General features: G+C 31.3%; 2 protein-coding genes and 1 long non-coding RNA gene across 13 annotated transcripts; 2 read left to right on the top strand and 1 right to left on the bottom strand.

The window, feature by feature from the left end:
- Positions 1–1,700: 1,700 nt before the first annotated feature.
- LOC143195017 (uncharacterized) lies at positions 1,701–22,535 on the bottom strand. Of its 8 annotated transcripts, none has more exons than XM_076401851.1 (13): positions 22,364–22,535; positions 21,363–21,610; positions 11,703–11,888; positions 10,602–10,733; positions 8,904–9,058; positions 8,511–8,848; positions 7,654–8,055; positions 6,508–6,680; positions 6,127–6,423; positions 5,834–6,007; positions 5,682–5,772; positions 5,211–5,625; positions 1,701–5,002 (listed from the first exon to the last, which is right to left on the bottom strand). In XM_076401851.1, exons 3-13 carry the CDS (start codon positions 11,880–11,882, stop codon positions 4,888–4,890), a joined length of 2,472 nt encoding a protein of 823 aa, XP_076257966.1. In that variant the 5' UTR covers positions 11,883–11,888; positions 21,363–21,610; positions 22,364–22,535; the 3' UTR covers positions 1,701–4,887. The 8 variants fall into 8 exon arrangements, with proteins under 8 accessions (XP_076257966.1, XP_076257964.1, XP_076257967.1 ...); XM_076401849.1 differs by having other exon boundaries at positions 22,349–22,474; XM_076401852.1 differs by having other exon boundaries at positions 22,200–22,457.
- LOC143195021 (uncharacterized) lies at positions 15,136–17,785 on the top strand. Of its 2 annotated transcripts, XR_013005442.1 has the most exons (5): positions 15,136–15,366; positions 15,436–16,131; positions 16,195–16,607; positions 16,758–16,840; positions 16,900–17,785. It is a non-coding gene; the product is annotated as an uncharacterized LOC143195021 (long non-coding RNA). The 2 variants fall into 2 exon arrangements; XR_013005441.1 differs by having other exon boundaries at positions 15,136–16,131.
- On the top strand, positions 19,794–27,641 carry Letm1 (Leucine zipper and EF-hand containing transmembrane protein 1). 3 transcript variants are annotated; one of them, XM_076401859.1, is made up of 10 exons: positions 19,794–19,815; positions 23,563–23,752; positions 23,884–24,049; positions 24,107–24,593; positions 24,880–25,118; positions 25,256–25,669; positions 25,728–25,866; positions 25,998–26,483; positions 26,542–26,757; positions 26,817–27,641. In XM_076401859.1, exons 2-10 carry the CDS (start codon positions 23,695–23,697, stop codon positions 26,964–26,966), a joined length of 2,355 nt encoding a protein of 784 aa, XP_076257974.1. In that variant the 5' UTR covers positions 19,794–19,815; positions 23,563–23,694; the 3' UTR covers positions 26,967–27,641. The 3 variants fall into 3 exon arrangements, with proteins under 3 accessions (XP_076257974.1, XP_076257975.1, XP_076257973.1); XM_076401860.1 differs by lacking the exon at positions 19,794–19,815 and having other exon boundaries at positions 23,384–23,752; positions 26,821–27,641; XM_076401858.1 differs by lacking the exon at positions 19,794–19,815 and having other exon boundaries at positions 23,384–23,752.
- Positions 27,642–27,929: the final 288 nt, after the last annotated feature.

Below are 27,929 nucleotides of genomic sequence, written 5' to 3'. Positions count from 1 at the left end.
TATATTGTTTTTATATATTTTATATTATTTACATTTATGTATATTTTAATTTATATTTGGATAGGATTTTATGTTAATAAATTAATTTTAAACATCAATTTTAGTTTTCATTTGAATACTATTGGCCAATAAATGTGACGTCAAGTAGTCATATGAAATTGAAGACTAATCAAAACACAATATTTTCTTTACAGGTTCTTAGATAACAAATTTAAACTAACCAATGAAATGTTTTCAGCGTCCCACTGATTGAACTAAGTTCTTATCTGGTTACGGGCACCTTTCTTTGACCCAATAAATATCAGCAGGGGTCATAGGCTTAGTTGAAAGTTTTTTATTATATCTAAAAGTCTCCTTTTTATCAACTAGGTTATATTTGGACTGGACCTACGACTTAACGTGGGATCCGTATTATGGCTCTCGAAGTCCGACTGACTGGTCGGTGACCAACTTAGAGAGCATCCCAGAAGACACTCGATTTTACCCACAGCCTGATTAATAGCATGATTTGGATTGTTATTAATTATTGAGCTTTACACTGTTGCCGAGAAACATTTATGTAAAACATGCAAAATTAAAATCCTCAGCTGGACTATCCAACTAGGCACTATGCGTTTTTCATCATATATCAAAAGGCAGGCCAAACCAAAAAGTGCTTAGTGTGAAAAAAAACTTTCATGTAAAACATTATTTGTGTTTTCAGCGTCCATTTGTAGTCATTTATATTTATGATCAATTAAATGACATTTCAAATATCTAAATGTGACAATTTAAACACAAAATATAGAAAAATAGAATTGAAATTTAAATGGGCACCACGTAATCATGTTTTGCACGTTCGAATCATAAGGGGACCGTAAGTAAAAAGATTACACATTTCTTTTCTTCCTTTCGATTTAAAATTTTGTGACATCTATGTGACAGGTTATTTTAATTTTATTTTGATGTGTAATTTTTTCTGTGTGTAATTATAAGGAAAGTTATGTAGTTATTTTAGGTAAATATATCTGCTCATCAATCAATACTCCTCAAGTAACACTTTCTTAATGGAATTATCCTTGTGCAGGTTGCATGGGATAAGAGCGAGAGGGAAACTCACACACCATCACCTTGGTTTGTAACACATGTAGATAGTTCAAACGAAAAATTCTTGTTGCTTTCCTCAACTAATGTTCTGCTAATTGCTGTACTGGATGTTGTCATTGCGAACTATTCTTTTCTAAGACGTTATTATTTGAATGTTTTTAAATATAATTTTACGCTGGAATAAAAAATCTGTAAAAATTAAATCATACATTTAATATCAACATCTTGAGCATCTTGCTTGAGCTTGACTAAAGATCAGAGAAACAGTATTATTATTATGAACTTGCAATTTTCTGGTATTTTTTTTTTCATTTTAAAAAGGCATTTATTGAAAAAAGTTACTACAATATATAACAAAATATTGTCCAACACACACAACTTTTGGTCAAAATAAAATGTGTGGTTTATGCAAGACATGTTTTGGTTGGATCTGTGATAATGCGCCAAGTATTGAGTATTTATTTTATATTTCTTGTAAAAACTTTAAAAAAACACTAAACAATTACTAGTTGTATTTGTAACTAAGTTTTTTTTATCTATCAAATAGTTTATTTGTTTAATAACCTAAGATTACAAAATAAAAATAACTTATGATTATAATTAAAAAGGCATACTGTAATTTAAGTATGAGTTTATTTCATAAGTATTACATAATTCCAAAATTTAAATTCAACGAGGCCACTTTACAATCGTAGAATTCGAACATTCCCACTCCAACTCCAGCCTAGTGGAGCCGTTGAAAATAGAGGGAAACAAAGAATGAAGAAACCAAAATAAAAACAATGCCTTACCATTGGGATCGCGTGTAAAATGACCTCCATGAAATTGTTTTCTTCGCATTACTCGCTTGTTTTCGTTCCTTGAATACGAGTACAAAAAACCTGGCTACAGATTCTTATATTCTCAACTCAAGAGTGTTAGTCAAATTAAGGGCCATTAGACGTAAATATTAAACGGCATTATTCAACCGAACCAATATATAAAGAAAACAGAAGGGCGAAAATAAACGAAAACGAAGATGAACAAAAAACTGCATTTGATTTAGACATTACAACACTACAAGAAGAAAAATTGTATGCACTTACTAAAACTAAAACTGTTACTTAAAATTAATAACGTATGTTAGAACAGACAATACAAACAATTCTGTTAGCATCTCACTGACGTCTCTGTCGGCAGGTCACTATTTTGTGAGTCAGTGAGAATAACACAGTATTTGTTTGTTATACTTGTAGGCACGTTTAGGTAGATTTTGCACCAGGTCATCATCATATAAGATCCAACATCGATCTAGGAGACTAATGACAAAATAAAACACATTATTTGGCTTGCACTATATTGACTATAAAAACTTGAATGTAATGATATGTAATGTGTGCTTGGGTTCGATGGAACCTTGTTTCGACGACCTGGTGCAGAGTTTTTCTTCTAAAAAGGCCTATTGAATGTGTTTTTTTAACTTAATGGTAGAATAAATGGTAAGGCGTAAATGTTACATTAGTTTATAAAATAAATGTTATGAAATATAACAGTGGGTTGGTTTAATCGCGATCGATAAACTCTCAAATGTAAAATGGGAAATTTCGTACAAAATATTGTAATAAAAATTAAAATATGCCATGTAACCAAACCCACCAATCTCAACAACAACTCTGTTGTCGAGCTCGTTCACTATTATTGTAAATTAGTTGTTACAAGATAAAACAAAGGCATGAAATAAAAATAGTGAACGATACGGCACTAGAACATATTTCTTCTGCATTCGAAACGAATATACGCTCCGATTACTAGATTTGGAGGTGTGAAGTTGTCCGTCCGGTGCCCAAACCAATTACAATTGCTTAAAAATAAAATACAGAAATATTCTATATACCTAAAATTCCGATCACACCGTCTATATACACCTAAATGTTTAGGTACAAAATAGCTCTCCAACAAAAACGAATGCTTAATCGATCTTGACATTTTTTTGTATTTTTTAGATATTTCAGAAGATCTTGTAATGGGCATTGCGTCCACACAATATCTAAGAACTACGAAAATGTTTTGATTTTTTTTTGTTTTGTATTTTTTAATTTTTTTTCCTTCATTTAAATATTTGATTTAATTTCTGTACAGAATTGACTAAGAGCATTGGCTGGGTACAAAACATGAAAAACCGTTAGGTTGTAACTATCAAAAACTTACGCAACAATGCTTTTAGTCAAAGAAATAAAATAGACAATGTACAACTTAAGAAAAGAAAATTGGGAAATTTTGAAAAATCATGAATAATTTTTCTTATTCAAGAATCTCGATAGAACGGTGGGAATATATACAAATTATTTAGAGCGGGTGTTTTTTAATGCCCTTGGTTTCGTTTTATAATAACTGAGAAAACATCAACTGCAAAAACGTTTTTAAAGAGGACTGCCATTATATTGTAATTCGCTACATTTTTACAGTGAGTTTACACGCCCTTCCCTGATACGAAGGAGCGTTAATTGGCAGACCTATGCAATAATCGCGCTGGAAATTTAAAATATTCAACAAATTTAAACATTTACATAAAAAAATAAACGATAAAATTTATACCGAACAATAACTAAGAACGGCGGCGGGACATCTACAACAATTGAAAAAATGGTGGTTTCAAGAATCTTTACGGAAAACTTAATGAACCTAGTGAATCAAACGAAAAAGCCCGCGCGTCTGCTTTATATAATACCGGTTCTTTTGGAATAAACTTTGCTTGAAGAAAAACTGAAAAACACGCAAACGGAAATATAAAAAAAAACCTACGGTCACTGTGATTCTATAACAGGATCTTTTTTGATTGATTTTTTAATGGGTATCATTGGTGTCATGGTTTATTCAAGGCTAATTAGACCGATCGCTTTTTGATGTATTTAAAACAGTAGAACAAACGGAAAAACAAGACAAGATATGACGAAAAATCTTGTTATAAAACACTGAAACCTTCTCACGCCTGGTAAACACTATTTACAATAATGTTCGGATTGCTACCGGCAATGTGGAACATTCTTTCAGATAGTTTTAATTTTGTTATGCTTCTGCGCAAGTTTAAATATACTAGATTTTGTATGAACTACCAGCTTTAAAAGTCGCCCAATGTGGTTTAACAAATTTAACAGTCTACTATGTATTAAAATATACACTTAAAACAAATAAAAACATCAAGTGACCCAAATCATTAAAGAAACCAGAAAGTTAACAAATAGTTCAGGTTGCTTGATATTTTCATTTATATTCAAATAAATATAAAGGATAAAGCACGCGAAAGAAAATACAGAAGCATACATGGGGTTTGATGGACCAATACAGATTTTTTCACTAAACTCGATAAAGACCTCGAGCTTAGACTAGTTAAGATATTCTGCACTAAAACTAATATGGCAGTTGTCTGTCGTGTATGACGACCCTGATAGTCGTCTCAATAAATCTGTAGGTCCAACTATGTATAAGCCAAATAATTAGTATATACAGTACTTTCAAGGGATGGTACTTTTCAAAGACGTGTCAAACTTATTCATGACGCGCTCACTTAATCGATTTTTTTTCAGTTTAATTACAACCTGAAATACCTGGCAAGATATTAGCGATCCGATAAAAGCCAAACACTAATCCCTTGATAATACCTATCACCATCTTCGCAAGACAACTGAAATGATTGATCAATCTTATATATTGCCTCTATTTTGTGATAAATATCAACTAATTATTTTTAACTCTTCAAAAATCTTTAATATACAAAACATTCAGTTGTCTGACGAAAAGGGATATACTACTACACTGCCTACTTTACCGTTTCTGGTTTATCAGATTCTGCCAATGTAACGGTAACATGGGCAAGTTTATTAGGCAATCGTCGAAAATAAGCATGTTATTTTGGCCTTCAATAACATTTTCTGGCTCACTAAAAACAAAAAAAAATAGACATTGATAATAAGGAAATAAAAAGAGAAATAAATATATTTAAAACGATGACATTTTTTACAACTTATTGAATTATTGAATCAATCAAATTAAATACACATCAATCGCAGCTATCGCAACTTGTTAATCAACAATTTTTATATACAGAATTCAACTATTGAAATACTGTTAAGTAAACGAAAACTGACCTGGTCTGAGGTTGACTCGCAGATGGTTCTGAATGCGTCTTACTAATGTCAACAGTATTTGATTTAACCGTTCCGTCTAAAAGTTGATGTCCAGAAACTTCCTCAAGAAGTAGGTCCCATTCCACTTCTGCTTCCTCTCTAAGTATCTTGATATTCGGTCTATTATTAAAGTTTCTGACCTGTTCCGTTCCTGTTGACCAGATATTCTTCAAGAGTTTTTCATCCCAAATGGCATTCTTGCTATTTTGTTCTTCGCAGCTTACATCTTTTTCATCCAGAAGAGTCTCGAGGATATTTTTCACGATAAAGTCGTCTCTGGAAATCCCGGCCAACTCTTCCAGCTCTGCAACTGTCGATGGATGTATAATTTCAAAATCACTCAGACCAGACAAATAACTTTCTGCTAAACCCGTAACTGAAATTTCAAAATTCAACTTAATAACCATAATAGAGGTGAAACATCAAATTTACCATCCCACGGGTCCATCAAAGGTTTTGATTTTTCAAAATTAGGGATTGTTGTTAGCAGCCCCACATATCCACCATCATCAGTCTGGCAACCCTAAAATTGTAAATCAAAATGAGTATCGAACATAACATGGAAAAAATAAGAGGAAACATACCTTATTGTTTTGTTTGATTTCAAATTTAATGTTAAATCTGTCCTTACTTTTATAGAATCTATCAAAAATGCTCTGTAATACTGTTGAATCTGATTTGTATTTTTGATAGACCTTCTTTTCACCATCTGCACATTGGACATATAATTGCCCCATTTCATTCTTCTTAAAATCAATCTAAGAAAGATAATAGTATGTTATTTTTTTATGTTTAATTTTTTACTTTATATTAGTGACAGCTATTTCAGAAATAAGAAGAAATTTTTAAATTAACAGAGCAATTAACAAACCCGTACATTATCCCAGTTATTGTTGATGGCAAACATGGCACCATCAGGATAATTAGTCTTCTGGGGGGGCTTGAGTTCTTCATGTGCTGGTTTTATAGGCCGGAAGTATAGTTCAGTTGAACCCCACATATCCTCTGTCGGTTCTGGGTTGGATGGTTCTAGTTGTTTTGGCCTGACATGTTCCGGCAATGGAGGCCCTCGTACAGGTTTTCCGAACTTGCTGCGGTACGGTTGTGGCCCTGAGTGGATACAAAGATCTTCGGACTGTCGGTTTTGCGGTATATATCTGGCAAATGCACTTGTCTGTAAACATGGATAGAAATTAATTTTTAAAAGGAATTATGCATACAACTACCACTAATTTTTTGACAAAAGCATTATCCTTACCGGGGGTTGAGGTTTCATGTTTGCGCAACGCTTTGCTTCATCTTGTTCTTTATCGCAAGCAGTTGATGACAGACTTCTTAAATAATCGAGAAATGAATAAGACCTTTTTTTCGTTTTTCCCGATACACAAGGGACGAATTCAAACCAACGCTCGCCGTGAAGGAAGTAGGTTCCTGTAGCATAAGAAAATGTCAGTTTAATATCCTGAAAAACTTAGTCAACGATATTGTCGATTAAAACAAATTTAAATTGGTCTGTAGTCTTTCATCAATCGACTGTATAATTATAAAACGCAATAAAAAAAACGTACTACATATATGATTCCTTTCATCATATCCGTCAGCATATTTAAGGTTTCATTAAAAGATAATGACCAATTTTCACAATAGAGTACACATTTCCTTTGTCTTAATACAGCACCATTGCACACAAACACACACCTGGGGTTTCGATTAAAATGTACTAATGTAAACTCTGTAGATAAATCGCCATCCCTGTTTATTCCCATATATTGAAAAAGAAAAAACTACATCGCAGCAAATCTGCGATATATCCAAGTTTCGTGACTATTAACAACCGACTGTGTGCCCAACACGTTTTATTTTTAGCGGACATACCTCAAATAAAAAAATCCTCATGACTTTCCAAGCAATATCATAGTGTCCACTATAAAAGATTATAGATTACATGTATTTTCAAAAAGGCAGGGGCGTAATGAGGATGATTTAATATTTTTTCTCGTACTATGAATTAAGAAAAGTGTTTAGGGAAGAAAATATGTAATAGACAATAAAATAAATTTAACAATTTGTCTAATGTCATGTCACACATTCGCATTATATGAAGTACAATAGTGATATTGAAAGAATGATATTAGGACAAACCACCTTTGATGTAGATAAGAATTTAGATATATAGAGTCAAAATTATTAGTATCCTAAAATCTCACTAATTATTTCGTTAAACAATTCAAATAATAATTATTATTTAAACTGATGACAGCTCAAAATAAGACTGTCAAAACATTCAAAAAAATTACAATAGGATAGAAATGTTTTTTCAAAAAAATTAAAAAAAAAAGAAAAACGTTTGAGGTGAGAATGAAAATAAATGGAAATATTTAATAAAATGCAAAATACAACTAACCTGAAAGCCCCGTGTTCGAATCGTCGTATTCCATACCGCCAATAATGTGCCCGAACCGTCTTTCGTTACGGATAGTTCCAAATCCGTTCAATTTCAGATTAGCTTTTTCCATAAATCTGATTGAATTCACCAATGGCAGATCGTCGTCGTGGTTTTTCTTCGGCTTGTTGCAAACAGCGCAAATATGACGACTCGGTGACCAAACTTTAGATACTGGTGTACCTAACTGCAGAAATCCACCGGTGATATCGGGGGCACCTAACAACTCTGACTGTAACTGTTCTAGGTTCTTCTGATCGAAAAAACTTTCCAAATCGTGATCTAGGAGGTCCGGTACTCGTTTGGGTACTTGAGTATTTTCCAACAAGTGATTGGATTGATCACTGATCAGAGAATGGCGATCTAAAAAAAAACTCAATCAGGAACTGCAATTGCTGATGCCTGTGATAGAAAATCTGTCTAAATAATTTTATTTTTAAGGTTATTCACTGGCTGATACCATAAATAATTTAAAACAAAAATCGAAAATTTAGAATAGATTAAAATACTTAAAATGATTTGGAATATTTCTGGCATTGTTTTAAAATGCCATTATACTAATATATATATAACAAATTAATTGATCAGTATTTAGGCTCTAAGAGTGGATGAATCTGCTTTTAAAATACTGCTGTTCCTTATGGACATTAGATAAAATTGATTTAAACTTTGATAAAAGAATTTTATGGAATATTATACTGTAAAAATACCATGTTAAAAAGCGGGTATTTTTCATTTATACTTCACAATATAATCTTAATTTGTAATAAAAAAATCGATTTTTGTGTTGTGCAGTATCATAATAATACAAAACTAACCTTTGGTATTGTTGTTATTGTTATTATTGTAAACAAATTCCCAATTGGCAACATTATACTCCATTTCTCTGCTAAGATTTTTTACGCAATTAGCTTTCTTGTGTCCCAGACGATTCTTATTATTTCTTGATAATTTCATGCTAGGCTCGTTGTTTTGCCGTTGTTTAAGTTTCTTCTTAGACTTTTTCGGCGATCCGGGAGTCCACTTGGCCGCAGATATCAGATCAATTTTATCCAAACTTTTATCCGGACTAGGCCACTTGCCAACCACCAAATTAATATTAGACGTAATGTACGAGCCTTCTTTCTGGTTCAATGGGGGAAACGCTGCATAATATCTAGAATAAATAAGGTGTCAATTGGAAAACGGGTAAAGGGATAATAAAGACATACTTTTCGGCCAGTTCCTTATTTGATACTTTTTGAGGTTTAATAATCTTCTTGCAGTCTTCAGACGGTTTGGTACTAATCTTGATAGGAGAGCTATCCGAGTCAACCTCTTTCAGTTTCGCACACAACTCGTCTACAAGGGATTCCACTTCACAATTCTGGAAAATAATTTGAATCAGACAATATTTTCCAGAGAAAACATCGGTTCTTATAGTCGGAATTTGATCAAAATAGATTCAATCTAGTCACCCTGATATGCCTCAAAATATGTTAAGTGGACAAAAAACCCCTGAAACTCACACATGATACTTTTTGGGGTAAATGCCACCTATCATGAGGCGACCATAAAAATTAACCAGTATTGGGTATACTTTTTTTTGATTTGTGAATTAAAAGGTTAAGGAGTGCTATCATGATGAAATGCCTTAAAATATTATATGAGCATGCAAGGAGAAAATTATTTAGCCCATAGCCTGAATCTAAGAGTTTCATGTAGTTAAGAAAAAAGGTAAAAATAGTAACAATATATAAAATGGACATACCACATTACAAGAAGCTTGAAAAAAAAAACTAAAAACAATAAACTAAACAATTACCAATAATTAATTTAAAAAAACAGCATTCTCAAAAACACTTTTGAAGTTTCAAAATATTTCTTTTAAGATACATAAAAGTGAAAAGTTATTACATTTCCATGTACGTTAAAAAAGAACCTGCCTGTGACCTGCTGACCAAATGAACATGTCCCAAAGAATTAGTAACGTTGTGTTATAAAAATACGTAGAAAAATACCAAGAAACACATTTTTATCAATACTATGTATTTTTTATTTGCTTTAGATAATCATTCTATAAGTAAACATAAGTAAAAACAAATTTTAAGAATACATTTGTATAGTTTAATGATATTTATTTGTTTATTTTTTTCAAAAACTATAATCTACTGTCTGTATTGCATTTTCCTCTTGTTATCTGATAAATATAATTAAGCTATCTCAAAACTAAAACGAACCAAAAACTGAGATAATATATTTTGTTCCCGTTAATGTAATTTCAAGGATAGATATTGGATAAATGCAAGCAGATACAATGGATTTGATTGTTTTAATCAATTATGCACGCCATTACGTTTAACCGTGTTATTTTATTATAAACAAACCTTAACTTAATGGGTGCAATACTGTACCCTATACACTTTACCATTTACCAATACTACTACTGTACTTATTTGCGATTGAGTTAGTAGCTGACATCTGGCAGAAAATTACTTTATTAAATTCTAAAATCTAAGGAATTAGATAAATCGTCTTTTAGAGGTGATTTTTAGATTTAAGTTTACTATGAGATGTAGATGTTGCAGATAGATATCAAGATAGTGAAACTTCATGGTTAAATAATAACGATACTATTAAGCATAGTGATTTACATAACGTTCTTACAGTGTAAAAATTTAAAACAATCCGAGCAAAGTTTAATAAATAGTAGTAACAATGCTTTTGTTCCACATATTTTTATTGGTGTACTTTTTCTAGTTTCGATGTAAAATTTTTAAAAATATAAATTAAACGTTCCGTCATCAAGATTGAAATTAATGCATTACACCGTTCATGAACGAAAACACCCAATACTGTCAATAATTATTTGAATATTTTCTGACAGGTGACATTCCCATTGGATGTGTGATCCACCCCTCTATAGCTACCTGATCTGCGGCTGACATAAGGCACTCGACTGCGGCCGAACGTTTGACTTGTTCGGGGTCCAAGCGCGCATTTCTCCACCAGTGAGCGGCACGGCGGACACGCCGATGGCCAGCGACGTTCCGCCCTCCGTCCTGAGTTAATGGAAGAGCACACAAACAAGAAAACCAAATTAGAAACGGCAAATCAACATCCAATGAAGCGGTGCCCGTTAAACTGCAATACCACCCCATATTTCCCTTCCCCCAAAACAAAAAAAAAAAGAACATTTACAAGTTTGAAAACTCACTGATGTATCTTACAAGTTGCTATCAAGTAAACACCGACGCAAATAATGAGTGTTACGTTCTTCCTTCTAGAATACAAATTCTTTCCACCATCGATTTTAAGTAAAAAATAATTATATACTTTTAGTGCGAAGATTGTTTTCTGATAATTACATTTCATTTTTGTATCCTTAACTGTGAATCATTTCTATAGGTTTGAGTATCCCTGATCTTGACCAATAAATTAAACTATGAAAACAATGTACAGCTTTAATATCCTTGACTAAAACCGTAATTTAATAGAATAAATACTATAAAACTATGGTTCATTCACCTTATTGCAAAGAAGCTTTAACTGCAAGGCAACAAATTGATTAGTTTATTGAATGCCTTATTAATGTTAATAGATAAATATTTAAATAATGACAGCATTGTGGAGTTAAATCACTACTCCATTGGTTATGAACTTGATCTTACCTTAAGTTGTATGACCTTACCGATTCGGGCTACCAGTGTAGCTTAATAACAATCCATTATTATATTTATATAAATTCCTAAGACATCCCAAGAACTAACACACTAATACTACATACTGTACACAAGCTTACCATAATAACAAGCTATCTTGATGAAAATAATAAATAACTACAATATAATATTGAAATAGTAGTTTTTAAGTCAAGTAGTTTTATCAGAGATATAATATTGGCTATCAGAATATATTTTAAATTAAAAAATCCACCCTGATATTAAAAATATTACTAATTAGTTCTACACATTCTCAGTGCAACATCAATCTAATGCAGATTACTAAATGATGTACATAAAAAAACTTACTTTCTTGGCAGGGGGAGAGGGATATGGATCCTCTGGATGAATCAAGTCACGAGTATGAGCGTGAAGAAGACTCAGAAGAAGACGGGCGTAGAGCTCGGAGTCTATACCTCGAGCCTTCAGTTGTTCCTTTAACCAGTCTGACACTGCTGAGGGCATCGACACTAACTGTGGGTACTTCATAATATTCTGAAAATAAAAAAAATCCTGTGAAAAAATCAGTGATCAATGTTGAGACATTTATAAAAAAAATTGAACCTACAAGTTAAATTTAAAAAATACATTTTGAGTTTGTTAATGTAAATTATTTAAATCTCTTCTAAATTGACTGTTCTTGATTCTTTTCTTCGGACTCTTGTTCTTGCAGTTGACACTTCTTAACTGTTTTTGCAATTGACACTTCTTAACTGTTTTTGCAATTGACACTTCTTAACTGTTCTTAAGGTTTAGGTCTGACAATTTCTAATAACTGTTTCAAATTATCGGGGCGGGACTTTTCCAGGTAGATCTTCTCATGCAGATGGAATAAGTGCGGTATGAACTCGGATATTCCACGATCTCGGGCCTTTAGAGTTTTATGGCCACAATAAGGGATTTTATACTAGGTCCAATTTCTTACAGCCGTCGTTTACCGAGGGTACCTGCACTGCCATTATACAAAGCACTCGAGAACGAGCCGATGCGACATGCCTTTTGTTAGCCACGTAGTTTCTATGTTCCGAGGTACCTTTCCTACAATGACCTGCCCTAACCAAACATTCAATACAACACGGTATTGTATATTTCAAGTCATAATTCTTTTGTCATGACAAAAATATTTTGAAAAACAGTTACAAATTAGACCCTACATCAAATTATACAAAAACAAGAAACATTATATTTTTATTAAACTAAAATTAAATAATTTTCTAATACTAACACAATTTCTAACAGGTTTGAACCACAGCCAGGAAAATGCTATATATATATATATATATATATATAGCATATATATATATATATATATATATATATATATATATATATATATATATATAATCAATCAATAATCTTTTACTATTTTGATACATGTTTAGAGTCGTTTAGATTTTATAATCAGCCTCACTCTATGGCAGACAAGAATTTCCAATCAATAAAGCCACTCTCGTATTTAAAAGCAGATTTAGTAACAATTCTAGTTTAGATATACGAAAAAGAAAAACGGAAAAGGAATTTTCAAAATTTAAATTATTTTCAGAGATATAGCTGTTTTAGTGACGCGGCATCTAAAAGCAAAACTCTAAATGCGTTTTTCTCTACTTAACGAACTACTATATATAAGGTTGACAAATCTGAGGTTCTACCGAAACGACTTTTAAATATTTACTATTTAAAAAAAAAATGCTTAACTATTTCTTAATTTGTACAAATAGCACCATTTCTCTACATTAAGAATTTTCTTTTTTTTGTTTTCAAGTTACTAAGGTCGCAATCGTAAAGCAAGTTTTTTAATCGATATTATATAATTTACTTAGTAGATTCTTTGGAATAACAACAATACTTAAAAGCTTCCATGTATTTAGAAGCAATGTAATCGTGAGATTATTTCTCAACTCAAGTTACACAAAAATATGTGATGAATCAATTTGGAAGCCATATATGCGTAGCAAATGTATTGATGTTTTAATACCGTTGTATTAAAACAAGCTTGTTATCTATTGTTTTATAGTTCACAATAGGAGATAAAGAAGGTTTTTAAACTAGCAAACTAATATCATATGTAAATTTGTAAAATCAGCTTTACATATGTAAAAGATTGTATTTTTAGAAATTCTGTTAATAGAATCATGAAGACAGCACGTGTGTTTGGTCTCCCCTTACAAGAGGGTTTTCAAAAGGTCGTAAGTCCGAAGTGTTGACTGAACAGATTTCATGACTGATAAGCATTTCATGTGTTGTCCGTACTTACATAAATTTTAATCCCTCTTGTTTTTTTAGTTACTAGAAATACCATTTTATATTGGGGTTCAAATTAATAAAATATATATATTATATAATTAGTTGATTAAATATTCTCTAAAGGCGTTATGTGTAGTGTAAAACTCTGCGTACGAGCAACAACTGTGAGCTGTAACAGCATCCTTCACACTTTTACAAATTGTGGATGAGGCTTGTCATGTAAAAGGATTATTTTGGGTCTGTTACTGACTATTGCTGGCCTTTCTTGTAATAATATACCTAGTTCAATTTGTTTAATTGACGACGGTAGACATCTGTAGTAACAGTTTCGTCCTTACTTAAATGTTTGGCTGATCTCACCCTATACGCAGCAAAACTTGACTAACCCAAGACTTTTTGCGCATAGAACTGTCATAGTAGATACACTTTTTATCGCCAGTATGATGTATTATTCTTTTTTTTGCACGGAAATCAATGAAACTGTATTGTTGAAACGGTCCAGTCAATTCGTATGGTAGCCAACATTTGGAAACAGTTGATTTATAAACACGAAGTTGGGATGAGATTGAGAGTTTGAGCTCAATTTTCGTCCAAGAAGTCTTTCAATTCATTATCATGAAACTGTTTTCTCCTAAAGCTCCCCCAACCGTCTTTTTCATTGACATCAACACTTTTAAATCGTTGAATCGAAAACTGAGATATGACAGAGTTGCGTGTAACGTTCGTTTTTTATAGTGTCCTGTATCTTGTTTAGTTTTAAAATATGTATCAGAAATTCGTGTCATCGGATCCACAGAAGTATATATAGGTTTGGTAGATTATCGGTTGAGACGCAGCTTGGACTAGGCGTCTGCCCATTCGCAACACTCTCCCTATAGGAGAAAAATGTAATTGAAAGGAAATTCCTGCTTAGAAAACCATCAGTAAGCCTTTTTCTTTTCTTATGCGTAGACTGATAACACCGTTTGTCCATAAGGTTTTTATATAATGACATTTTCATACGGAAACGTTTTGATTGTTTAGGAATTAAATTCGACCATTTTTTATTCTAGGTCATTATGCCGAATCAAATACTAAATCAAACAAAAAAAGTAATGAATTACGAATACGACATGCGACTAATATTACATAATATTATTACAATAATAGTGAATGGACAACTACTATTTCATGTGGAGAAATACTAAACTTATCGAATGTAACTCCAAGTTCCACCAAAATGATATCGCTGATGTAGACAGTATACATTAAAAATCATCGTGGTTCGGAGATTCGGCTACTTTCGGAACTATTCGTATATTCGTCGACGCAAGCCGCAAATGGTAAACGTCGATGTTGCAAAATGTACAGCTAGGCTATTTGTTTTTGGATGTATTTTATTTTAGAAAAATAATATATTTAACAAGACTTTCTGACATTAACTTTTATATTTTGTCTTGAAGCAAAAAATAAATAGATTAAATACGTTTTTTACTATTTACTACAATATATAGTTCTTACTTTATATTTGGCAACACTGCAGGCTGCTGCAAGCTAAGCGTTCCTCATAAAAAATGGGGATAAACGGTATTGCTCTGATTTAATGTTGGGCATTTATCTGTTTAACTAATAAAGCGTTGGATATGGCATTTTTAAAGTTATATTGTGATGTTTCTTTTTACCTAAAAAGAAAGCCCTTTAGTTTAACATTTCAGCGTTTTAATATGATTACAAATATGGAGAGCTAAAGGTAGGTTTAGTTTCAGTTGTTACAAATAGGATAAAATAATTAAATGACTTTGTAATATGACATACTTAGTAGCAAGAGAAAGAAAGATTTCACCATGAGTTTTCTGGACAACTAAAGCCGATAACAAGAAGGATCATCTGCCTTATATGTGTCTCTAATTTAATGATTTTAGTATCCATACAAAAATACTGAATTTCGGCAGCATCTTTGTCGAATCCATAATATAGATGTTAATCTAATCTATATTTTAAGAATTTGTAAGGCTTTGAAGCTGGAAGCCCCAGGACGCCAGAAAATATAGCCACGAAATGTTTTTAGCATGTTGCTGCTGCTCTGAATAATAGTGTTGGTACTGTGAATAACATCGCTTACAAAATGAAGAACAATATGTTAGATTCAAACTAGAGAACTTCAGAAAAAATTGTTAGTCTGGAAAGTATACTAAGAGTTAGGGACATACAGCTTTTTGAGCGATATAAGACATCCTTTCATACACTCTTACAGGGCATAGGATTTAAATAGTGCAAAGATAACCCTCGCAAAGGTTTAAAGGAACTTCCAGATATTGCCCTAAAAATAATTAAAATTTAAAGCATAATAAGATCAAGGAAGTTTATTTGAAGAATTATTTGAATTTGTGTATCTTGATGAAACTGAACTTGATGTGTATCTTGAACTGAAACTCTTGATATTTCAAAATGGTTTAATGGGACACTCTTGGCAAGACAGTAACAAAAAAAAGACAAAAAAAATTGATTGAGAAAGGTAAAAGTTACAATAGTATTTGATGACGTTTTGTTGATTATATTTATTAATAATTAATTGCAGATATATTGTTATTCATGCAGGAAATAAGATGGCTGAACAATATGGTCTTATGACTTCCTCCATATTACTGTGTTATTTAATATAATCGAGTTGATATGGGGGATAGCAAAGATTTATTATAATAGGCATGCTGGTCGACCAGGATATTCCATGAAGAACTGTTTGGATAAGTGGGAGGAAGCATTGTCGACCATAACACCTTCGGTTTGGATGAACTTGGTATGACATACAGAGGAAGTAATTGATAAGTGGTCGATCGTGAACATGTTTTAGACAGATTGGAAATTAACAGTTTAGTGATTGACTTTTGGACAGTGGCTCGGAAAGTAAAGGTGACTAAAGGAAAGTTTCAGGATATGTGATAATGCTGGAAATTCCTGAGACCAGAGTGATGAGAGTTGAAACAACTAAAGGTATGCACATAATTAATAGAATGTAACTGTAGATGATATTGTAGGGCGTGAAAGATTTGTGTGCACAGATAGGATTGTAATTGTTCAGAATTAAACATGAGCAGTAGGTTAGAATGTATGAGGAGAGAATAAATATTAACTGTTTTGTAGATAGGGTAAATGCATTAGGCAGAATTCTGTGATTAATTTTATCAAGAATAGTGTACTCAGGTCATAGCAAGTAGGTTAAAAAGGTAAATATTATCTTGAATGAAAGTAAAATACATTACTTTGATATTTATTTGTTAATTAGGTGGATTAGGCCTCCGGCGGGATACCATTACTTAAAAATATGTGCCTAGAACTCTACCTCATGGGTGGAAAAGAGCCCAATGTAAATATAATAAAACAACTCTAACCTACAAACTATTACAACAAATGTGTTCTTAATTGTAGTTTTAAGTCCTTCGATAATGTATTCATTAGATGTGCAATAATGTTAAAATAAATTATATTTGAAAACAGTATTTTTGTTTAATTATTTTATTTAGATTAGAATTTTGTTGTATGTTAAAGCCAAACTGAACTAAAACTCAAGAGGTGATGCGGCAACATTGCGACGTTTTGACGTCACAAATTTCGATTACGTATATATAAAAAAACTTTGAATAGACTATAGGTCTGCTGTCTAATGGCGACAATAGGACCGGTAGTGTTTTCTGTTCAATTGTTCCAAGTCGCCACCTCTCCCTAACAAATTTAAATAGCTTTCAACTAAAATAAAGTTTTTGTTTTTATATGGTGATATTATAAGGCTGCTTTCTTTTGAATTAATTCAATTAGCCGCAATTACAAAATAAAAAAGGAAAACGAAACTCAAAGCATTCCTTGATATAATTAAATACATTTTGGACAACAGTAATACAGTGCCTCTAGTCATAAACGATTAGAATTGGGAAATATCCATGTTTTGAAATAGAAACTAAAGTTTCTCCGAATTAACATATTTGGAATTTGAACAAAAGCACATTTGCGAGAAGAAGCTTGCAATAGCTCAGCCGCAAACTATTAGTAGAATTTGAATAAAAGAGTACATTTCCAGAACCACTTAACAGAGTATTACTTTTCAAGTAAAATAAAAGTTTTTGTTTTAAAGTATTACACGTTACAAAATGTATGCATATCAACAATGAAGAACGATAGATATACAAAATGTATACACTACGAATTAAACATAAAAATATAAATAATAAGAAAAAAAACTAATAAAATTAAGCTATTACCATAATATATATTTCTCTATCCTGACTTATAGCCCGAAACATTAAATGATCCTCAGTTCAAGAATCTACGAACGATACGTTAGGAAAAAATCCTAGCCTTTTTTTGTTTTGGAGCTTCCATTTTCCGGCGGAAGTCATTTTTGAAAAAAAAATTATCGAAAAAAATTTCCCAAAATAACCGCCAGCATCCAGGAATAGTTCCTCCCTCGACCTAAATCGTGTTTCGCTTAGAAATATTTTAATCTTCGGTGAGTCACACGAATAGAAAAGTCATATACTGGTTGGTTAGAAAATGTATATCTTAATATCCTTTCTCTATCATTCGATTCTTTGTTCTGATAACGCCGATGTTTGAACGCCGAGTATAGAACTGGACACGTTAGTTTTCCGGCAACAATCTCACGTTGAGTTGTCCACAAAAATGAATGTTTCACATTAAAATACAAATATATCAGATTCATATCAGAAGATCTAGACGTTGGCCGATATTTGTTGTAACGATATACATTTTAAACGAAAACAAACAGAAGTTGAAAAATAATTCTAAATAGTTTAGACTCTAAAATAAATTATCATAAATTTCCCTATCAAGAATACAAAAAAAATGGTTAATATGAAACAAAAACAATACTAACTGATTCTAAGAGTCGTTTGTTCACGGATGACCTTGAGATAAAACAAAGCGACTGGCAGACTTCGGAAATGTGTTTTTTACATAGAATCTACGATAACGAACCAAATGCAATTTTATCGGAATTATCACCGAGCGATAATATCAAAAAGGTGTACGTGAACTAATACATTCCATTGACTTGAAGAGTCTCAACTTGCCAATAAAAAAAATTATGTGATTTTTACTGATATCAAAATGTAGTTGTTATTGGCAACATTTTGTTCAGAAAAACGACTCTAGTCAAAGTCTTCAAACATTTTAAAATAAATCAATTAAATGTTTTTATTAGTTAATATTGATATCAACAAATAGTTAAGTTGGTAAATCCTGAAAAGCACTCTTGTTCATTTTTTGGTTAATTTTATTTTCAAGAAAATAACCTGAGTACATGAGTAACCTTGAGATAAACAAAAACACAGCAAACGACTAGTCGACTTCGAAAATTTCACCCGGATTACTGGGATGACGAATTAGATGCAACATTATCTAAAAATACTGAGCGCGATAAAAACGAAAAGGTTGTTCGACATTAAAAAATAATAATATAAGCTAAGATATTAATTAATATTATAGATAAGATAATAATTAAGATGAAGATATTAATTAGATTATAAGCTATGATAATAATGTTTAAATTTCACTTTTATTCTTTGTTTTTGGTCGTATATTATATATATAAACACTTTCCATAGGCAGATATTGATCATATGAGGCCCGAATGCCTTCTATTTTGTCAATTTTATCTTTTTGTTCAATCTTTCTCAATATAAACAAACTTAAGTACTATACATTGGTAATTTAAATTACTTCTAAAGTATATATATATATATATATATATAAACACCGAAAAAATAACTTAATCACATAACCATTAAGCGGTATCGAGGGTTATAAATTAAATTCCTCAAAAATATACTTGAGTTAATTTTATTAATTGGTTCCGCGCAAGCAATTAGGTGAGGAAGGTCATTTGTAAAAACAGTTTATATTAATTCTATGTTTCGCGGTTTATTGTCAGTATTTTAATGTGTTTCCTAAAGTAGATTTCAATAGACTATTCTAAATAATTTAATAAGTGATGCAACGAAGTAAATCAAGCTCAACCAAGTTTCAAGCAATATAGTAAATATAACCTGCAATAAAACATACAATAAAATGAAGTGATATGATGAATGTTGTGATATATCACAAAACATTTATTTGAAGCTAAATAATGGTTTCTGAATCGAGACTAATTGTCTTAGTAGAAAAATTAAAAGATATATCATGAAAAGTAAGTAAGTTCAAGATATTTTATTGTTTTATTTAATTAAAAAAGTAGTGGAGGCTTGAAATAAAAGGCTAGGTAAAAGGTAATATGGGTTTTTTCTAAAAGATGGTGTTTAAAGTCGCATATATTTGATAACGCTTATTCAAGGAAGCCATAATAAATAAAAGGTAATATTTTAAATTCGTTCACTTGGGTCAAAACTTATTGCGCTTTGAAAATTAAGGTTCCAGAAGGCAGTTTTCGTCAAAATTTGGTTTTTTACTTTCGAAAAGGAAAAAAGAAACATTGTGCGAACAAGTAATTATGAACAAATGTAAAACAATAATGAGCGAAAAATATCTTGTTCAAAGCCCAGAGAAACTTCATAATCTATTGTTTATTGACGCCATGAAAGGTGATGTTAAGTGTTTAGATGGATTGGGATGGACATTGTTCATCATGAGTTATATGAACTACTAATTCGACTACCTACAGTTAACAATGAATGTGACTCAAGCAGACAATTAAAAAAAACCAGAACTGATTAACAGGAAGAGGTCGTCTTCTATTAAGCAAAGCATCACACATCTTTAGTACCTTCCACCCCATAATCCAGACATTGTATTATATTTTTTACTAGAAATATACATATTTACACCAGAATTCACTTTCAAGAACATAACTGAAATTTAACTTACCTATTTCTTTTGCCCAGCCTATTATGTTAGCGGAGAAGCAACATTAATATAAAAAAATGTAAACTATGTATAATTTTTTTATAATTGAAAGAGGAAATTTTCATTCCAGAAACACAAATTGAATCTGTTACTCTATCTATATATTATTATATAATTACTATTAGATAATAATAATATATATTATTATTTTATCTAGTGAAGGTGATGAATACTGTTTATTAATCAATATGTTAGGCTTACAAATATTTTAAGACCAAAAATATGGTTTATAATCAACAACTGCAACCACTAGAATAATAAAAAAAACTGTAGCATCAATTTATATATAGTTAGTATATGAAGTTTGACATATTCAAATATCATTTTGGGAATTCTCAAAATATTCTTTTTCCATGAAATAACATGAAGTATTATGATTTAAATTATTTCATATTTAATTTACAAAGTTTTTTTATAGCCACATAACGGTGATAATATTATGTCAAAATATCAAAATATTAGATAAGGAATTTTCAATTTAGATATATAAATGCTTTTGATTTACAATTAATACATTTACATTATTATCTAGCAATATTAATTGAAAATTCTATGACATAATTTATCTACAATCGCTTATATAATTGGTCAATATAAATTATGTTCTACTAAAAAACATTTAACAAGGTAACAATTAATTCTCAATAAGTACTATAACTATAATCACTCAATAACTAATGAGTGAATACTATAATTGATAAATGGAATAGATTTAAAATGTGGTAGTAAAAAGATAATACTGATGTTTGATGTTATACACACAATATCAGAAACAGCATGCAATAAAAAAATAAATAATTCAACTTGTAGTTAAAAAAAAGTAGTTCAACTTACAAAGTAAATATAAAAGAATGTCCTGTTTCTTTGCCTGTTTGTTTCTGGTTGGCCCACCGTTGGGTGAGAGTTGATGGAAAAAGGATTTGGCAGTGCCAAAATCCATTTTACCAATTAATCACCTCCATTGTCCGTTGCCTATATAGTTTCTTGAGTAAGACCAAAGCCGTAGGAATTCAGTATTTTTGTTATAGTGATAAGCTTACTGGGCAGAGTTGTGTTGAGATTGGATTGGCCCCATTGTATACCTAAAAAATTCGGTAATGCTAGAGTGAGGTCGCGATCTGACGAAAACTAAAACAATAATGGGACCGGCCTTGAACCAGAGACAGAAACGAAATAAGAGACGTGTGTTTGGGTACATTACCCCGGTATGCGAGGAATTCAGCTGCGACGCGCGCCAGACGTAAAAACGATCGCTAAAGGAATAAAGAAAGGTGAATAGCACGCACCACCTAAAAATAGTGACGAGGGTGCCGGCGAGGCATCATCTATTACCCTTGCGGATGCACTTCTGATGCCTTCCGTACCCTAAAAATAGAAACGCGGCATTTTTCTTGTTCCTGGTCCAACCGAAGAAAAAATCGGCGTCTTCAGACGTCAACGCGCGTACTTTGACCCAGAAAACAACAAAAAATATTCACCATTTACACCCACCAAGCACGTGAATTCACTTTCCACAACTCTAGAAATACTTTCCACTTTTCATTATGAGCAATTGTATTAAGTATAAACAGTGAATAATAAGCAAATACTGTAAATCGTTAAAAACACTGCATCTTTATAAATAAGAAAATAGTAAAACACATGAAAATTAACGCGTAAATTACCACTTACGGCTCAAAATAATTTAATCTTTATCCTACGACAGCCATTAAACAATTGCACAACAAACGTGGAAAGTGATTTAGACAGTAATGATTCTAATAATGTCGGAGGTTGGTACACGCATATTTAAATACTACAAAACATAAATAAACAATTACCGGTTATTGTCGTACCTTAATATTCGGGGAAGATGTTCTTTTGCGTTTTTTTTGTTTAACACACCCCAAAAGTATAATGAAACATGACAGGACGGCACGAAGGCCTTGTCACCTAAATGAAATCCCGCTCAAAACAGCGTTGCCAAATTGAATTAACCATATATTAGAATTAATTTTATAACATCAACTTATTTTGTTTATCTTATATCTCAAGGTCAAACAATTATCTGTTTTGTTTTGGAAATTATTATTAAACTCGACACAGGAAGGTAAGGTTTAAAAATCATCCTAGTTCTCAAAAAATACGTTACTTAAATATATTACTATTTTACAATAAGGTGAATTGTAATCACAATACAGATACAGATTTATTCGTTTTTGATATATAATTAAATTGTATAGACTGAAGCGACTCATTTTTAAACATGTGAAATTTTTGTGGTATAAATTATTCCTTCACGTTACATACTTTGATGTCATTAGGCAACATTGTCGTTAGTTTAAATGCGCACGTGCATTAAAAGTAAGTAGAACGTTTGCGCCTGTGTCAAACGTTTATTTTATCGACTTTCGTCTCAAACATTGACAATACCCGCAATACGTTCGCAAACAAATAAGACGAATATCAATATAAATGACAAAGATAGCAAAACACACAGTCGTAAGTTCCTGGATTAATACTAAGAACTAGTTAAAGTGTTCTTACCGGAATTTTTAAAAATCGATGATTTTCAATATATGAAAGGAATGCATAAAGTATCGATACGACCTTGAAGATTTTAATGCACTGATAGTTTTGACCTGTTGGTTAATTATTATATTAAGGAAAATATATGGAAATTATATATTATAACGCATACTATAGTTATTTTGAGTTTAGATATCAAATTATTTCGAATATTTAATTCGCGTTTAAAAATATTGATACCCTTATCAATTGAATGTAATTTATTTTCATAAAAATAAAATATTTAATATTTAGCTGTGTGCTGCCATCTATCAACGGCGATTATAACAAATGGAAATAATCATTCAAACATAATTTAATTAATGAATATGTTAATTTAAATTTACTTGAATTCCGGGACATCAATACTATTGCATTACTAAGTGTTTTGAAAATTAAATATTCTAATTAAATAATAGTTTTTTCTGCATGCATATTGGCAATATTCGTTTCAGTTGTCATCATCTGTCATTTTTATTTTTTATAGGAAAATTTTGAAGTCAGAAACCATATGAGAACATTTGTTATCGAAGTTTGCGACAACACCGATTTATGGAACGAATTACGTTAATATCACAAACAGTTTACTTGTCATTAAATACAAATACCTTGTTATAAGATGTACGTGATTTTACGATCTTCTCACGTGAGAAATACCCGTTCGAAACTCTTAAAATGTAAGTTTTAAATGTAATTGGTTTGAGGTTATGTGGGCCCCGACAAAGCAGTTTTCATTATATAATTTCTCATTTATAGTTCATTAATGTTTATTTTTAACATATTTTATATAAATTCGTTTCCATTATAGGTTATCGAAATTTTTCTTTAAACACTCCAATAGTGTCTGGTTTAAACTGTCAACATGCAAATATTAGTCTTATTGAACCAAGAAGATTGTATTCTCTTACAGCACACTCAGATCTGTTTAAATACAATAATTCAGGTATAAAAAGATACAGTTATGGCTTCCCAAGGTAATTTATGCATAGATAAATTTTTGTAATATAATTTTTGGGTATTTTTAATTATAGGTATATATCACTTTCATCACATTATTTTGACAAAGAACCACTAAAACCATCTTCTAAAGTAGAAGTAACTGTGCAGGAATTAAAGAAACAAAAAGAAATATCGAAAATACAGGACACACAAGTTGCCACAGCACCTGTCAAGAAATCATTAAAGCAAAAAGTCATTGATGAACTGCTTCATTATTATCATGGATTCAGATTATTGGGTATTGATGTAAAAATTTCAGCTGGCTTAGTTTGGAGAATTTTACAAGGAAAAACATTGACTAGAAGGGAGCATCGCCTTCTTACTAGAACAGTAGGAGATCTATTTCGTTTACTACCATTTTCTGTATTCATTATTGTACCATTCATGGAATTGTTGCTGCCAGTGTTTATAAAACTATTTCCAGGAATGTTGCCAAGCACATTCCAAACAACTTCTGAGAAAGAAGACAAAATAAAACAAAGTTTAAAAGTCAAGTTGGAAATGGCCAAATTTTTGCAGGTACTTATATTTGTAACAGATGTTCATTATTTGCTTTTTTTACATTTTGGATCATAGCCAATTACTTTTTTTTCTGAAAGGCTATTGACTTTTTCATTCAGAATTACCTACCTAGGTCAATATTTATATTTTTATTTTGAACCTTTCCATTATTAATTTTAAAATATTATTTATCATGAACCAGACCAACAAATTTATGTTTTTATAGTTACTCTATATAAATAATGGGTAACATTTTCTTACAGATTTCATGTATTTTATTATATTTAAATAAAGTGATTTTCAGGGTACTTTAGATAATATGTCAGTACAACATCAAGATCGTTATTCTACAAAAGCCAAGGAGTTTGTGGAATGGTTTGGTAAAGTTAGAACATCAGGAGAACAAGTGGCCAATGAAGATATTATGAAGTTTGCTAAATTATTTGAAGATGAAATAACTTTGGATTCGCTATCTAGAAGTCAGTTAATAGCTATATGCAGGGTCCTTGATGTTCATACATTAGGCACTAATAATCTTTTAAGGTTTGATAATAATACAGGATATATACATTTATACATATGTGTACATTTAAATATAAAAAGTCATAATTATTATTTAGCTGTGTGTCAAGTTATATAAGCATTTTTTAAAATTATATTATATATTCTTGTTTCTGTAGATTTCAACTAAGAATGAAGTTAAGACAATTAGCTGCTGATGATAAAATGATACAAAAAGAGGGTGTTCATTCTCTCACTCTTGCTGAAGTGCAACAGGCTTGCAGAGCAAGAGGCATGAGGGCTTATGGAGTATCAGAAGAACGTCTCAGATCTCAGTTAAATCAATGGCTTGATCTTAGTTTAAATGAGAAGGTACCACCTTCTCTACTCCTTCTCTCTAGAGCACTAATGTTACCTGAAACCATTCCAACTACTGATAAATTGAAAGCAACCATCTCATCTTTGCCTGAGACTATTATGAAACATACCCAGGCAGCTATTGGTGAGAAGGAAGGCAAAATTGATAATAAGATTAGAGCTGAGCTATTGAAAGAAGAAGAGAAGAAAATTAAAGAGGAAAGGAAAGAGCAAAGGTTGGAAATATCTTTTCTTTCTCTGTGGTTATATTGTTTGGATAACTAATGGTTTCAGAGAGGAGAAAAGGAAGTTGGAGGAGAAGGACAAAGAAGTGCTGGTGGATAAGGCTCCAATCATTTCTCCAACCACTACGCCTATATTGGAGGACACTGCTATAAGGATATCAGCCGAGAAATTGGATAAAAGTCAAAAGGTTAGTTGTCAGAATTAAAGTTTTCTACACGATAACAAGTATTGTCATAATGTGTGTGTAAATAGTACATACTTTTAGGAAATTGTTTTGATATTGTATAATAATGTAAAACTTCATTGTTTTTATTCTAGGAGAAAGAAAAGGAGGAAGCTATTCACACACAGGACATTCAAATTATTGAAAATGCCATTGACACTGTTTCCAAAGAGAAAAAACTCATTGTTGAAAAGGAGGAAATTCAGGAACTCAAAGCAGAGATGGCTGATTATAAAGAGGATGTTGAGGATTTGGCGAAAGCAGTTGCAGACACTCCCAAACCTGAAGTACAAGAGACTAAAGCTGCTAAGAGATTGTTCAAGAGTGTCAATAAGATGATCAACAAAATGGATAAGGTGCTGATTGAGTTGGAGAAAAAGGAAGCGCAGCTCAAAAAAGATTTGGAAGCAGAAGCCAGCGACAAGAAGAAAGAGGAGCTCCTTAAAATTGATGATATTATCGCAGCTATTAATAAAATCAAGGATGTTCCAGATCAGAGCAGGCTTGAAAAGATTGTCAAAGTGTTGAAAAAGATGGATGACGATGACGATGGATCAGTTAAGATTGATGATGTTTTGAAGGTTAGATTCATGTTAGTTTGTCGTAAATTAAACTATACACTGCCGATTTTATTTCAAGGTCATTGAAATTATGGGAAAAGAAAACGTCAAATTAAGCAGCAAACAAGTTGATGAATTGATTGAGCTTATTGATAAGGAAGAAATTTTGGAAGTTGAAGATAAGATTGAGAAAGCACTGGCAAAGAATCAGGAGTCTAAGATAGAGAAAAACTTAAAGGAGAAATCAGAATTGCAGCAGGAAAAAGATGATGATGAAGAAAATGGCAATAAAAAGGTAAGTCTATTTTTTTTTCTTTCAATGTTTATGGTGACTTTCATTTGTCATATAATAAGGAAGAGCTAGTGCTGAAAAAAGAAAACAAAGAAGAAAAGCCTAACATCCAGGCTTCAGTACCACCACCAAAGCCAAAGATGGATTCACAGGCAGTAATCCCACCGCCCAGTATTGAAAAGAAACCTGAAAATAGTTCCAAAATGCTTTAGTGACGTAATGCTTAAGGTATACCAGTGGATCCCTCTATCGACTGACTGGCTTATTTACGGTTTACTTTCAATTTCCTATAATATCGTATGGGAGTTATAAATGGAAATTACAGATGTCGTAGTGCTAATTGAGGTCATTGATTGAGGGCGCCGTCTCTAATACTAATTTTGTATTTGACAGGGATATATTAAATTATTTTTTTATTATCTAGTGTTGTAAATATTTTTTAGCAACAAGGCAAGTGAAAGAAATAAAACTGTGAATGCAGATTATTATTATGTAGTCTTTATAATGTATCTGTTTTTATTAAATGTTGGTTTGAAATTCCGCACATTTAGGTGTTTTTAAAACACTCTTTTTACAGAGCTGCCAAAAATATTTATTACGTCAAACGTTAAAATTTGTAACAATAGACGGAATTCAAGGAAATTTTAATGTATAAAGGACAAGTTTAAGGGACTCTGTAAATCATTGTACTGTCATTGTGATTTTATATTAGGCCGAATTGACATGTAAATTGGTGCATATAAAATATGGTTGAAGGAAGCTCTTTAAATTCGATATCAATATTTAAGTGAGCCGGAATGATTTGTAATTGATTTAACCCGCCGCTGACTTATATGTAAGTAAATAAATAATGGTTATTTTCTAAATAAATGTTAATTTATTAGTTATTTGCGTGTTTTATTGTATATTCCTTAAATTCAAAAAATAAGTAATTTTTAATATATTGTCATTATAGTTTTATGAAATATGTTAATTAAATGCTCTTAACCATATTAAATCTGTCTATTTGATTTTATAACCACATTTTAGTAAATAGTGTTAATATAATTTATTATATAACTGTTGAATACTCATAGGAAAGTTCATAAACAATTTCTAACAAATATTAGTTATCTTATATATGACTTATTTTATGTGACTATAATTTGTCAAATTTATTTTGTGATATTTAATAA

This window comes from Rhynchophorus ferrugineus, unplaced genomic scaffold (genome assembly GCF_030347505.1).
Source record: "Rhynchophorus ferrugineus isolate W39M unplaced genomic scaffold, kcgeb_rfMv2 rfM4, whole genome shotgun sequence".
Classification (NCBI taxonomy): domain Eukaryota; kingdom Metazoa; phylum Arthropoda; class Insecta; order Coleoptera; family Curculionidae; genus Rhynchophorus; species Rhynchophorus ferrugineus.
This window is presented reverse-complemented; position numbering and strand designations above follow the sequence as displayed.

Excerpts from the sequence above, each read along its gene's own strand:
- LOC143195017 (XM_076401851.1), bottom strand. The coding sequence starts at position 11,882 with ATGAAGTACCCACAGTTAGTGTCGATGCCCTCAGCAGTGTCAGACTGG. Across the intron at positions 8,056-8,510 it reads CAATAACAACAATACCAAAG|ATCGCCATTCTCTGATCAGT; the intron begins GTTAGTTTTGTA and ends GTTTTTTTTTAG. Across the intron at positions 6,008-6,126 it reads TCAACAATAACTGGGATAAT|ATTGATTTTAAGAAGAATGA; the intron begins GTACGGGTTTGT and ends TATCTTTCTTAG.
- Letm1 (XM_076401859.1), top strand. The coding sequence starts at position 23,695 with ATGTACGTGATTTTACGATCTTCTCACGTGAGAAATACCCGTTCGAAA. Across the intron at positions 23,753-23,883 it reads CCGTTCGAAACTCTTAAAAT|GTTATCGAAATTTTTCTTTA; the intron begins GTAAGTTTTAAA and ends TTTCCATTATAG. Across the intron at positions 26,484-26,541 it reads AGATTGATGATGTTTTGAAG|GTCATTGAAATTATGGGAAA; the intron begins GTTAGATTCATG and ends TTTTATTTCAAG.